At 51.2% G+C, this 14,010-nt stretch overlaps 1 protein-coding gene across 5 annotated transcripts in view; it reads left to right on the top strand.

Moving 5' to 3' along the window:
* Window positions 1-13,669, top strand: part of erg (ETS transcription factor ERG) — a 77,492-nt gene extending 63,823 nt beyond the window's left edge. For 2 of the 5 annotated variants that reach the window (XM_042334548.1, XM_007909471.2), the window contains 8 exons: window positions 3,012-3,163; window positions 5,208-5,411; window positions 6,815-6,895; window positions 7,915-8,001; window positions 9,020-9,082; window positions 10,855-10,914; window positions 12,077-12,124; window positions 13,068-13,669. In XM_042334548.1, coding sequence (XP_042190482.1) covers window positions 3,012-3,163; window positions 5,208-5,411; window positions 6,815-6,895; window positions 7,915-8,001; window positions 9,020-9,082; window positions 10,855-10,914; window positions 12,077-12,124; window positions 13,068-13,588 — 1,216 coding nt within the window. In that variant the 3' untranslated portion in view covers window positions 13,589-13,669. The remainder of the gene's footprint in view (window positions 1-3,011; window positions 3,164-5,207; window positions 5,412-6,814; window positions 6,896-7,914; window positions 8,002-9,019; window positions 9,083-10,854; window positions 10,915-12,076; window positions 12,125-13,067) is intronic. The other 3 variants (XM_007909470.2, XM_007909472.2, XM_042334549.1) reach the window with 3 other exon arrangements.
* Window positions 13,670-14,010: the final 341 nt, after the last annotated feature.

Raw genomic sequence — 14,010 nt, 5'->3', positions numbered from 1 at the left:
CATCTCGGAGAGTTACAGCCTGTCTCGAGCACACACGCGTGTGTTGGTGAACACGTGTGTGAGCGTGATGGCTTGGCCGAAATAACTCCTGTCCCCGTCATCTGGAAGTCATACGATTCTGTCATATATTATTTTATTTCAAAAAAAAAAGAACAGTTCTGCCATGCTGGCTTCCTGGGTGAGGGGGTAGGTTGGAGAGTGGGAGGGGAGTGGGTGGGGAGAGAAGGGGATGGCAAACCTTGCGAGGGATGAGATGGACTCTCTTTTCCAATAGCGCCACGGGATTTTTAACGTCCCCCTGAACAGGCGCAGCGGGACCACCGTTTAATGTTTCATCCGAAGTACGGTGCCTCTGACAATGCAGAGCACACCCCCCCCCCGCCCTCACCCGGCACTGCACGTGCCAAGCTCCGTAAACCGATCACCCCCCCCCACCCCCACCCCACCCATCCTCGCCCGGCCTTAGAGGAGCTTAGCCTCGGAGGATCGAGCTTAAGATTCTTGCCCTCGTGCTCTTCCCTTCCTCTGTGACCTCTTAAAACCACACTGGCCTACTCCACGTCACCCGCCCTGCCCGCTTCTCCACCGTTGGCAGTCAGGTCTTCAGCCTTTCTGCCCCCACCCTTTTGGAACTCCGTCCATGAATCCCTCCGCCTCGCCCCCCCCCCCCCACCTCACCCTCACCTCCTTCAAGGCCCGTCTCAAGACCTTCCTCTTCGCCCGTATCTTCGGTCATCTCCCCTCCTCTGCCTCCCCACCAGCTTGCCCTCCAGCCCCTCCTCTTGGTACCAACCCCCAGCTCGGATGCAAACCCTTCCCAGTGCCTTGGGACGTGAAAGGCGCTGCTTAAATTTAATCTGTTTTTTTTATTGTTGAGTCAAGCAAAACAGGTTAAATCCTGTCAGGTAGTGTACCGACAAGTTGCAGTTTGCTGAAAACTTGCCCCCAGCAATTGAGTAGGGGGCAGATTTGGGAAGTAAAAATCTCTTTTTTACCTGTTTTTTTTTCCCTGTCGGGACAAATACGTGTTTATTGGCGCACATTTATAATTTTAATATTACAATCATTATAATACTGCAGTTACTTAATAATTAATAATTTGGTCACTTCAATCCACGACTGTTTGTGTGACGCTGCTGTACGCAATTGGCTGCCGCATTTTGCTCGCGCAATACACAGTCAATCCGCTTTACAGCGTATCCTGTGAAGCGCTTTGAGATGTCTCGAAGACGTGATGAGGCGCTATATCAAATGCAAGGATTATTATTATTATTATAACAGGTAGCACTGGGTGCAGCCAAAGACGAGAACAGCAAAGGGTCGAACGCAGTGTTTCTTGCGTTCATTGACAAACTTCAGTAACTTTGCCATTCCGCACTTTCGATCTTAATAATCTCCCTTCGTATTTGATATAACGTGTGTCTCAGCCTGGCTCAGTGGTGGGGCTCTCTCTCGCCTCCGAGTCAGAAGGTTGTGGGTTCAAGCCCCCACGTCAGGACCTGGAATCGCGTAGTCTTAAGCTGACGCTCCAATGCAGCGCTGGGGTGTGGGGGAGTGTCGGAGGTGCCGTCCTTCAGAAGAGACGTTAAACCGAGGTCCCGTCTGTGCCTGTTCAGTTGAAATTAAAGATCCCGTGGCACTATTTGAAAAGAGAAGGAAGTTTCTCTCTCTCTCTCTCTGTCCTGGCCAACCACTCCCCAAATAAAATTGGTCACTCACTCCATGGCTGTTTGTAGGACGATTCCATGTGCAAACTGGCTGCCGTGCGTTCGCCCTCAAAATACACAGTCACTTCACTTTACAATACATCCTCTGAAGCGCTTTGAGACGTCTCGGCAACATGTTAAGGCGCTGTGTCGAACCAAGGGTTTAAAAAGATATTTTTTTATTCACAACAGCGGAACCTATCGGTGTGTAGAGATGTGGCTAATACAGAGCACACACACATACGCGCACACACACACACAAGTTGCCTAGTGTTGGGTCAGGTCAGAAGCTGTGTTCGGTTTCTGCTCCACTGGTATCAAAACATTCCACTTCCCTTTGCCTGTCTGTGCGCTGACCTCTCTGTGCACAGGAACAGAACAGGAGCACGTCTGTTCTCCCGTATCTCCTGTGAGCCTCCGCTGCTGGGTGTTACGGAGACGGGACGGATAAAAGACCTTTGCACTCGATCAACATCGACCTGCCTCAAAACATGCACTGTAGTGACTGCGTACTCCCAGCTCAAACACCGATCGGACAGACGAGAGCTTGCGTTTGATTTCACCCACAAAATACACACTCAATCCACTTTTACAGTATATCCTGTATACTGTATAATTCTCATTATTATTGTCCTATGAAACGTTTTTGGAGACGTCTCGACGACGGGATAAAGCGCTACTTCACATCAGCCGACGACTGGTGTCATGGGGGTACGGAGTTTAGTGGGGGTGAGGGTTTCGGTGGCATTGGGTGTGAGTTCTACAGTAATAATAATAATCCTTGTATTTGATACAGAACCTGATCACATCTTTGAGACGTTTCACAGAATATACCGTAAAGGGAACTGACTACATTTTGTGAGCGACACAGCAGTGTCCCAAAAACAGTCGTGGATTGAGCGACCAATTTATTATTATTATTTTTTCCGAAGGGACTATTACCCCCGGAAAGCGATCGGCCAATCGATGACTTACTGCTAGATAAACAGGGGCATTTGGAGTAAGGAGACTTGCCCAACATTTCATCCTGCTGGGAATCGAACTCAGGTCTCTCACTTGCGAGGCGAGTCACTAACCACTGAGCTGCAGAATTCCTCGGTGGGATGTGTAGTTGGGATGCACGGATTTTGCCCCGCCTGGGAATTGAACCCGGGTCCACTCGCTTTTACGAGGCGTGTGCTGTAACCAATGCGCTACAGGATTCTACCCGGGACTCTAAAGAATTACTTCCTGATGTCTGTCCACGCCAACCTCAACCTGTGCCCTCCGGTCCTCTTGTCTCATCCCTGCTCTTGTTTTACGCAGAAACTCCGCAGAGAACTGCAGCGTGGCGAAGGCAGGCAAGATGGTGAGTGGCGCGGAGGGCGGGCCCATGAGCTACAGCAGCTACATGGAGGAGAAACATGCACCGCCTCCCAACATGACCACCAACGAGAGACGTGTCATCGTACCAGCAGGTAATAATAATAATAATAATAATATAATAATAATAATCCTTTCATTTGATATAGCTCCTTATCACGTCATTGAGGCGTCTCAAACGCTTCACAGGACACACTGTAAAGCGGATTGTCAATCGCACAGCGGTGTCCCACAATCAGTGGATTGGGTGACCAAATTATTATTATTATATGTATTCATTCATAGCAGCGCTGCTACTAGCTAAACAGAGGCGGGCTGAGTAAGGAAACTTGCCTAAGGTTTCCCCTCGCCCGAGAATCCAAATTAAATCGCTAACCGTCGCCTCACGGGACTCCCAAAAAAAGATGTCCGTGGCCAGCCTCCCTCGTTCAATGTCAGCGCCCCTGCAGCTGGGACAATTGTAAGGCTTCCTTCCCTTCTCCAAGCGCGTTTGGATACCGATGTGCATTTGGTTTCCGTGCCCACAGCACGGAAACGGCCCTGGTCGACGTGAGAAATGACATTCTGTTCATCTGTGACCAGTGCTCCCTCTGTCTCGTCCTCGTCCTCCTCGAACTCTCTGCTGCCTTCAACACCGTGGACCACTCTATCCTCTTCCACCGCCTCTCCTCCTCACCTTAACCTTCAAGGTTACGTCCTTGAATGGTTCAGATCCTAGCTCTCACACCAGCTCCACTTTGTCTCCACCAATGGCTTCTCCTCCAGCCCCCGCACCGTCTTGTGCGGTGTTCCTCAGGGCTCTGTCCTCGGTCCTCTCCTCTTCAACCTGTACATGCTCCCCTTTGGTGACATCATCTGCAGACTTGGGGTCAACTTCCACATGTACGCGGTTGACACCCAACTGTATCTCTCTGCCTCCGCCCCAGGACCACTGCTGTCCTGACAAAATGTTTGTCAGACATCAAGTCCTGGATGAGAGCCAACTTTCTACAGTTGAACGTTAGCAAGGCCGAGACTCTCCTGATCGACTCACGCCAGCATCAGCAGGCAAAGATGCACGCTCCAAATTGCCAAGCCAGTCAGGAACCTAGGCGTCTTGTTCGACCCTCAACTGTCATTTCTCCACCACATCCATGCCATGACCCGCTCTGCCTTCCCCCACATCCGCAACATTGCCTGACTCCGCATCTGCTTCTCATCTCAGGCTGCCGAAACCCTCATACATGTCTTCATTACAACCAGGCTCGACTATGCCAATGCCCCACTTGTCAGCTTTCCCAACTCTTCCCTCCACAAGCTGCAGGTCATCCAGAACTCTGCAGCTCATGTCCTCTCCTGCACCAGGCTCCGTGATGCCATCACACCCACCTTCACCCGGCTCCACTGGCTCCCCATCCCTCAGAGGATCGAGTTCAAAATTCTCGTCCTCACCTCAAGGCCCTCCATGGCCTTGCAACCCTCTAATGCCTCAAGACCTTCCATTCGATCGTGCCTTCAGTCACCCTCCTACCCTCTCTGTCTTCCGCCCCTCCTGCTCACCTCCTCCGCGCTCAGGTCCTAATCCCTGACTGTTCAGCGCCTTGGGACATCCTCCCGACGGTGCTTCACAACTGTCATTTTGTATTGCACTTGCATCGTCACAAGTGGCAAGTTTCCATACTCCACACGCCTCGGTTTACCTAGCAATAAGTAGGAACCCGGTTGTTAGTCGATTGGGGGATCGCTTTCCAGTGGAAATGGTTGATGCGTCAGCCTGGAACAGCGGTAGCGCTCTCGTCTCCGAGTCAGAAGTTTGTGGGTTCAAACCCCACGTCGGGACTTGGAATCACATAGTCTAAGCTGACACTCCAATGCAGTGCTGGTGGAGTGTTTCGTTGCCTTCTGATGAGACGTTAAACCAAGGTCCCGTTTGGGTAGATGGCACTATTCGAAAAGAGGAGGGAGTTTCTCTCTCTCCCAGTGTCCTGGTCGACAATCTCCCAAATAAAATTGGTCACGCACTCCATGGGATGGGTGGATGGAATTCTCAGTTCGGTTTGGATAACCTTAAGCATGGTGACGGATTTCCGCGTGTGTCAGACACCCAGCTGTCCAAAAAACAACAACCTAACAGACGTTATTTTTGCTTCTGACCTGTAGATCCCACGCTGTGGTCAACTGACCACGTGAGGCAGTGGCTGGAATGGGCGGTGAAGGAGTACAGCCTGATCGACGTTGAGGTGTCCCTCTTTCAGAACATTGACGGGAAGGAGCTCTGTAAAATGTCCAAGGAGGATTTTCAACGCCTCACCCCAAGCTACAACGCTGACGTGCTCCTCTCCCATCTGCACTACCTCAGAGAGAGTAAGGAATGCATTCACTGCCCTTCCCAACTGCTGGTTCACTCATCTCCTAGAAAAGGGAAAACAGGGACATACATACTGGACTAGTGGAGTCTTGTAGCCTAATAGTTAGAGCACTCGCCTCGTCAAGCAAGAGAACACGGGTTCAATTCCCGGGCAGGGCGAAACCTTAGACAAGTTTCCTTGCTCCACACGCCTCTGTTTACCTAGCAGTAAGTATGAACCCAGCTGTTAGCCAATTGTCGGATCGGTAGTAATTCCCTCCCAAAAAAATAAAAATAATAAAATACAAATTTGGTCACCCGATCCGCAGCTGTTTGCGGGACGCTGCTGTGCGCAATTGGCTGCCACGTTTCGCTCATACAACGCACAGTCAATTAATTTTACAATATATTCTGTGAAGAGCTTTGAGACTTCTCAACAACTTGATAAGGCGCAGTATCAAATGCAAGGATTATTACAAGTCATACAAATAATGCTTGCGTTTGATGATTTGGTGATGATCTTACCATTGCGTTTAAGATGTCTCAAAGAGCTTCACGGAATTCTGCTGTGAAGTGGAGTCGCTGTGCATTTGTAGGTGAATGAAGGACCTAATTTGCGCACAGCAGATCTTGAAGTCCCCACCAACAGTCTAAAAGCAAATGACTAAACTTATCCAGGGGGCGGTGAGAATTATTGGCTGGTAAGAATGTAATAATAATGATGATCCTTGCATTTGGTGTATGCCTGATAGCGTCTTCGAGGCATCTTTTATTGTATTCTATTTCGTAGGCGATCGAAGCAGCCAATTTGCACACAGCAATGACCGATTTTACCTGGGGGATTGTTGGACAATCAGAGACATGGAGAAAAGACAGCGAAATGGGATTAAAATATCTGCCCTGGAGTAATAAACTGGCGGGACTGGCTTGATGGTTTAAATGTCCTCTTTCCATTTCCAATGGTCACAAAATGTTTTTTTTTTGCTGAAGCCGTGTTGCTGACACGCGCGGAAACCCATCACCGTGCTTTAAGAGTATCCAAACCAAACCGAGAACCACCACCTCACACAGTGTTCCCTGCCCTTTCTATGGTCACCTCCCCTCTCTCCCCAGCTAGACGTCAAAGTCCGCCATGGTCAATCTCTACCCGGCGTGAAAGGGGCGCTGTGTAAATGCAAGATGTTGACGTTGTTGAGAGGCTGCCACATAACGACGACAGCAACGACAACTCGCATTTATACAGTGCCCCTTACGCAGGTTAGAGTCCCAGAGCGTTCGAACCAACCCGGCGTTTGATTTTCTTTTTCTCTCTTTTTTTTGAAAATTGTCACAAAAAAGAGGCTTTTTTTTTTGGTAACTGTCACTTCTGAATGGGCTGCTGTCTGTTTTGGTGACTGTTGAATCGCTTCCTGTTTTGCAGCGCCACTTCCTCATTTGACTTCAGACGATGTTGACAAAGCCTTACAAAATTCACCACGCCTGATGCATGCCAGAAACACAGGTAAACATTGGAGCACAGACCAACCCCACACCCCCGCCACCCACCCCCCGCCCCTCACTCCCCAACTCCCAACTCAGGCGGGGCATGGGGTGGGCAGGGCTTAGAGGTCTTAACCGGATACGTTTTGAGAGGTTGAATTTGCTCTGGTTCTCCCAAGGGTCAGGGAGGTAAAAAACAGCCAGGGATTCTTGCTGCTGGTCTCTCTATAGCACCTTCTACTGGCGGTGCCTGTGTATGACAACCAGACTGAGGAGAGGCTCAGGCTTGGCTGTGACGCCTTCTACAGTTGAGTGACCTGCCCAACACTCACTACCAAGGCTCAACAACAACTAATTACGTGCGTATAGCGTCCTCAGGAGGACGTCCCAAGGCCCTGGATGGTCAGGGATTTGCACCTGAGCTGGGGGTGGTGGTGGTGGGGGGTGGGGGGGGGGGTGGGATCAGGAGGGGTGGAGAGGCAGGGAGGGCGGGGGTAGGAGGACGACCAAAAGCGTGGTCGATGAGGAGGGTCTTGAGATGGACTTTGAAGGAGGCAAGAGAGTTTGCGAGGCGGAGAGTTTGTGGGATGGAGTTCCAAATGGTATTGGCTGCCCAATACTCTTGCCAAGGCTCAATGCATGCACAGTAGTCACTCGGGTAGTGGGGTGAGGGATAGGGGAGGGGGTACCAGAGGTTAACCAGCGAGAGAAGGACATTGCTGTGCCCAATTTACTGCCACGTTTGTCTTCAATACACAGTCACTTTCACTTCCACTTCACCGTATATCCTGTGAAACGCTTTGAGATGTTCTTTCGATGTGATAAGGCAAATGCAAGGATTATTATCATTATTATTATGATATCAAAATGGTCACAAGGCGACAGCCTTTCCTGATAGTTGTATCCACTCTGGAGAGAGACGAGCTTTGTGATTCCTTCCTGTTCTGTGTTGGCCCAGGAATGTGCGACGTACAGTCTCTCCGCAACTCGGTTCAATCCCTGTTTGCGCCCGGTTCCATTTGTCTCTCATTTTCCTTCCAGGGGGTGCAACGTTCATCTTCCCGAACCAATCGGTGTATCCCGAGCCACCCCAGAGGGTCACGGCGAGACCAGGTAGGAAACTACAATGTAAGCAAAACCTGCTACCTGTACATTGGTATAAGTATTGCGTCACGCATGTTTCATCGCTCACACAGAAGCACCGGTTAGAGCACTGGCCTCGCAAGCGAGAGGACCCGGGTTTGATTCCCGGGCAGGGCAAAACGTTGGGCAAGTTTCCTTACTCCACACGCCTCTGTGTAGCCCGCAGTAAGTAGGAACCTGGTTGTTCGTCAATTGGCGGATTGCTTTGCCGGGGGTAATAATTCCTTCAAAAATCAATAAATCAATAAATCGGTCACTTCAATCCACACACAACTGGCTGCCGCGTTTCGCCCACAAAATATGCAATCAATTCACTTCACGGTATATTCTGTGTAGCTCTTTGAGACGTCTCGAAGACGTGATAAGGCGCTGTATCAAATGCAAGGATTATTATCATTAGATGTAAAATTAATCATTCACTTCATGGCTAATTGTGGGATACTGACATTGCTGGGTGGGGCGAAACCTGAGGCAAGTTTCCTTACTCCACTTACGCCTCTGTTTACCTAATAGTAAGTAGGAACCTGGTTGTCAGTCGATTGGCAAATTGGCAAAATTGGCTGCGGCTTCCGCCTTAAGCGTACACAGTCACTTCACAGTAAATCCTGTGAAGCACCTCGGGACATGCACCCGACGTGAAAGGCGCCGTATTATTAAACAAATATAATTATTTGTCATTAATAAACGGGCAGTAATAGGAGGAGGCAATTAGGCTCAAATTAACTCACGGGGTTAAAATGTAACAAGTTATTTTTCTTCCCCAGTTGGAATGGAGCCTGACTGCAGCACCAGCCATCCAGCCAACCAGCCAGCCAGCCACCCACGCTCTACCCTCCTTGCGGAGGAGAATAACCCAGATGTGTTCTCTCAACAGATGTCCTGGCCCAGACTAGACTGATCAGCAGGCGATAGATAGTCAGCAGTGGTGAACGGGTCAGTCCAGGCTTGCGGCTGCTCTCCTTTCGTCGATGTATAACCACGTGTTGTGTTCCTCTATTTTTAGACGTGCCTTACGACGCAGCCAGACGGGCAGGATGGGCGAGCCATCCAGCAACTCAGCCGAAGGGTAAAAAAGAGTTTTGTGTTAAGAGAGCAAAGTGTGCGAGTAGTAAGAGTATGGAACCGGCTCCCGAGGGAGACGGCGGAAACGGAAAGCGTTGATTCATTCGAAAGCAAATGACACGGATTTCTTTTTAGGAAATAATATACAACAACAACAATAACTTGCAGCGCCCTCCGCACAGGGTAATATCTCAGAGCGCTTAGCCGTGGGGGAGCCTGACTCCGAGACAGGGGAGGGGGAGGTGGCCGTAAACACGGTCGAAGAGGAAAATCTTCAGGCGGGACTTGAAAGAGGGGAGAGAGTGGTGGGGGCAAGATGGAGGGATTGAGGGAGAACGTTCCAGAGTTTTGGGGCGTAGCGGCTGAAAGTGCGACCTCCCATGGTGGGGTGGAGGGGGCGAGGGACGAGCAGGAGGCCGGTGCCAGTCGAGCAGAGGCGTCGGGTGGTCGATTGGGGAGTGAGGAGGTCGGAGAGGTAGGGGAGGTGCCAGGGAGTGAAAGGATTTGAACACGAGAGTGAGGATCTTGAAGTCGATATTTTCGGTGACGGGGGGGCCAGTAGAGCCTGGGCCAGAACTGGTGAGATGTGGCAATATCGCGGGGTACAGTAATGGTTTGACATGTACTTGCGACTGCTAGGATGGTGGAAGGCGAACCGGAAGGACAGCCATGGCAGAGTGTTAGGTTTATTTTCAGAGACTCGCTGAGGCAACCTGCATGGTAAAGTGCCTTGTGGACCCCTGTAGCATATTGGTTAGAGCATTCACCTCACAAGCGAGAGGACCCGGGTTTGATTCCCGGGCAGGGCGAAACCTTAGGCAAACTCTACACGCCTCTGATTACCTTGCAGTAATTTGGAACCCGGCCTTGCAGTAAGTCAGTCAATTGGCAAATCTCTTTGCGGGGCTAATAATCCCTTCAAACAATGATAACAGTAAATTGGTCACTCAATCCGTGACTGTTCGTGGGACGCTGCTGTGCGGAATTTGCTGCCGCGTTTCGCCCACAAAATATAGTCAATTCACTTTACAGTATATTCTGTGAAGCGCTTTGAGACGTCTCAACCGTGATAAGGTGCCATATCAAATGCAAGGATTATTATTATTATTCTTATGCCTCTGAGCGCTTCACAGAATCAATGTCAGGCACTGAGTGTAAGGCGGGTGGGGAGGAAGGGGAGGTGACCTTAGTCACGGTTGAAGAGGTGGGTTTTCAGGAGGTTTTTCAAGACAGATGGGGGAGGGGGGGGGATTTAGGGAAGGGGTTCCAGAGGGATGGGAGGTTGGGGGATATAGTAATTGAAGCTGCTAATAGTGGGTCAAGGACACACAGCAGGGTCCATGTTTGCTGAGCGAAGTAAGGGTGAGGGAGGGAGGGAGGAAGGGAGGGAGGGGATCTTGAAGTTGATCCGCTGGGAGACAGAGGAGATAGCGGAAACAGTAAAGCCTGCTTGGGCTGGGGGTAGGGAACATAGGATCATAGGAACAGGAGTAGGCTATTCAGTCCCTCGAGCCCCTTCTGCCATTCTATCATGGCTAGATCATGGCTGATCTGTATCTCAACTCCAATTACCTGCCATAGGGGTTGGGGAGTGATGAACGTGCAAAGCTTGGAGAAGGGGTTGGGGGGATGAGGCTGTGGAAATCAAATTTCAGACCCCTCTTACCAGTTCTGATGTGCAAAGTACAATCGAAGTTCGGTTAGGTAGAGAAGGGGATAAAACTTTGCGGGTTTGTTAAGACGTCCCTTGTCTCACACTCCTTCCCTTCCTTCCAGGAACTCCCCCTTCAGCCTCCAGTGTGACCAAAGTGGAAGATCAGCAACGTCACCAAATAGGTGCGTCCTTTGGATTTGAGGATTACTCCAATTACTCCAATTACTCGCCGGCCACCCCAGTTCCACTACCCACCAACTGCAACTGATTCGGAACTCCGCCTCCCCACGTTCTCACCCGCTCTAAACTCCGTACCCCCATCACACCGGTCCTCACCAGGCTCCACTGGCTTCCTATCACAGAACGGATCGATTTCAAGATCCTCTCACCTATCTACAAATCCTTTCACACCCTGGCACCTCCCTATCTTTCTGATCTCCTTCCTCCCCACTCCACTACCAGCTGCCTCCTCTCGGCTGGTTCCGGCCTCCTGCTTGTCCCTTGTCCCCTCCTCTCCAGCATCGGCGGCTGCACTTTCAGCCGCTACGACCTGAAGCTTTGGAAATCTCTCCTTCAATCCCTCCACCTTTGCCCTCTCCTTGTCCTCTTTTAGATCACAACTGAAGACCTTCCTCTTCGACCGTGCTTACGGTCATCTGCTTCCTCCCCTGCCAGCTCAGCGTCAAGCTCCGCCACTGTAAAGCGTAATTCCCTCCACGAGCTTGCCCCCTTCAACCCGAGCGAACCAGGCCTTTGCGTCCTTCAATCGGCGATCACCGGCCTGCTTCGTGCCCTCCCACCCCACCCTATCAAGCCCACCATCAGCCGACATTCTGCGATTTGTCTCTGATCAAGTGTCAGTCACTTGCACTCTCACCTCTGAGTCACAAGGTTGTAGGTTCAAAGCCTCCAAGTCAGGACTTTGGAACTCAATGAAGCTCCAATACAACACCAGGGGTGGGAGGGTGGATGGGGGGGGCGCGGGTAGAGAATGATATGGGGGGAGCACTGTGTTCTCGGAGGTGCCGTCCTTGAGGTGAGGCGTTAAACCAAGGGCCCATCTATGCTTGTTGCGGTGGTCCTTAATGACTCCGTGGCAAGGACCCGAGAAGAGAAGAGAGTTCCTCTCTCCGGGTGTCCTGGGCCAACAATCTCCCAGTGAGCACCAATCTCACACCGCATTCACTGATAATCCTTCATCGAGGAACGAAACGCCTTTTAACCTTGTGGTTACGCGGGTCTGATCCATGCATGGTCAGAGCCCGGAACCCCCTCCCTCCCCCCTCGCCTCAAGTAAATAAGGCATCTTAGTTTGTTTCACCAACCCTCGTCTGCCTTTCACAGATCCTTACCAGATACTGGGACCAACGAGCAGCCGACTCGCCAACCCAGGTACGTATCACTGATCGCCTACGAAAATTCACTGCACTCGACAGTGAACCCTGTGAGGCGCTTTGAGACCCTCCCAACGTGATAAGGCGCTGCATCAAATGGAAGGATTATTATTGTTGCTATTGTTATTATGATGACGTTCCGTCAAAAGCATTGCAGTCCCACAAAATATACGGTCGATTCTCTTCACAGTACATTCTGTGAGGCGCTTCGAGATGTCACGTAGACGTGATGAGGCCTTTGATTATTATCAGTGCCCGTCAACGTGAGGTTGATAATGGCTGCAAATAGTGACACGCAAGTTACCGAAACTGCCCCCCTCGCCTCCCCCCTTCCCCACCCCACCTCCTCCCACCCAGTCACCAATACTGATGATGGTGGATCCGTGGAGTCCCCGTAGGGTAGTGGTTAGAGCACTCGCCTCACATGCCAGAGGACCCTTGTTCGATTCCCAGGCGGGGACGAAACCTTAGGCGACTTTCCCTACTCCGCAGTAAATAGGAACCCGGTTGTTACCTGATTGGCGGATCGCTTTTCCGGGGATAACAATCCCTTCAAAAAAATTGAACAACCTTTTTTTTAATATGATAATTTGGTCTCTCAATCCACAGAAGGACACTGCCGTGCGCAATTGGCTGCCCGCGTTTCGCCCGCAAATTATACAGTCAATCCACTTCACAATATGTCCTGTGAAGCGGTTTGAGAATGTCTCGAAGACGTGATAAGGCGCCGTATCAATGCAAGGGTTCCTGTTATAATTATTATGATTATTGTATTCTAAAACACTTTGGATTGACATCGAGCCCCTCGTGGAAGTGTGACCTCAGCCTCTTCTAGCACAGACACCCTCCCCTGCCCCTGCATGCCCACCCACCCCTTGCTCTCTCTCTCTCTCTCTCTTTCTCTCTGACTCTCTGGCACGGCATCTCTTGCTGTGTTACAGGTAGCGGCCAGATCCAACTGTGGCAGTTCCTCCTGGAGCTCCTGTCCGACAGCTCAAACGCCAACTGCATCACCTGGGAGGGCACCAACGGCGAGTTCAAGATGACCGATCCGGACGAGGTGGCTCGACGCTGGGGCGAGAGGAAGAGCAAACCCAACATGAACTACGACAAGCTGAGTCGGGCCCTGCGCTATTACTACGACAAGAACATCATGACCAAGGTCCACGGCAAGCGCTACGCCTACAAGTTCGACTTCCACGGCATTGCCCAGGCCCTGCAGCCTCACCCCCCGGAGTCCTCCATGTACAAGTACCCCAGCGATCTCTCCTACGTCAGCTCCTACCATTCCCACCAGCAGAAGATGAATTTCGTCAGCGCCCACCCTCCGCCGATGCCCGTCACCTCCTCCGGTTTCTTCGCCGCTCCCGCCGCCTACTGGAACTCTCCGACCGGAAGCATCTATCCCAATGCACGGCACCCGTCCGCCCACATGCCCTCGCACCTGGGCACCTACTATTGATCGGCGCGCCTTCGGTTTGAATCCTGTCGGCACGCTGTTCTGGGAATGGAAATACTGGAGGAATTGACTGAGGACTTCAATTGGGGAAGGGAAGGGTGGAGGGAGGGCAGGGCAGGGTGGGATGGGGAGGGCAGGGTTGAGTGGGGTGGGTGGGGGGTGGGGGGGGGAAGGTGTGGTAGGGTCATGATGATGATGAAAATGGGAATAAACTGAAACTTTGGGAGTTTCGGCTCCGACAACTAGACGCCAATCGCTGCGACGGCGCTAAGCTCTGGAGGACTGGAAATTGGCGAAATTTTTGGGTGGACAAAAAACTGGGGGACAACTGTGAGCCTGATGGGATGACGTTTTAACTGGTTGATCAAGCGGTGTTTATTTTGAGGGTGCAGTGGTTTGCGGCGGCGGAGGGAGGGAGGGAGAGA

The sequence above is a fragment of the Callorhinchus milii genome, unplaced genomic scaffold, assembly GCF_018977255.1.
Source record: "Callorhinchus milii isolate IMCB2004 unplaced genomic scaffold, IMCB_Cmil_1.0 Scaffold4, whole genome shotgun sequence".
In the NCBI taxonomy this organism is placed as follows: Eukaryota; Metazoa; Chordata; class Chondrichthyes; order Chimaeriformes; family Callorhinchidae; genus Callorhinchus; species Callorhinchus milii.
Note: the sequence above shows the minus strand (reverse complement) of the source record. Positions and strands in the feature narration are given on the sequence as shown.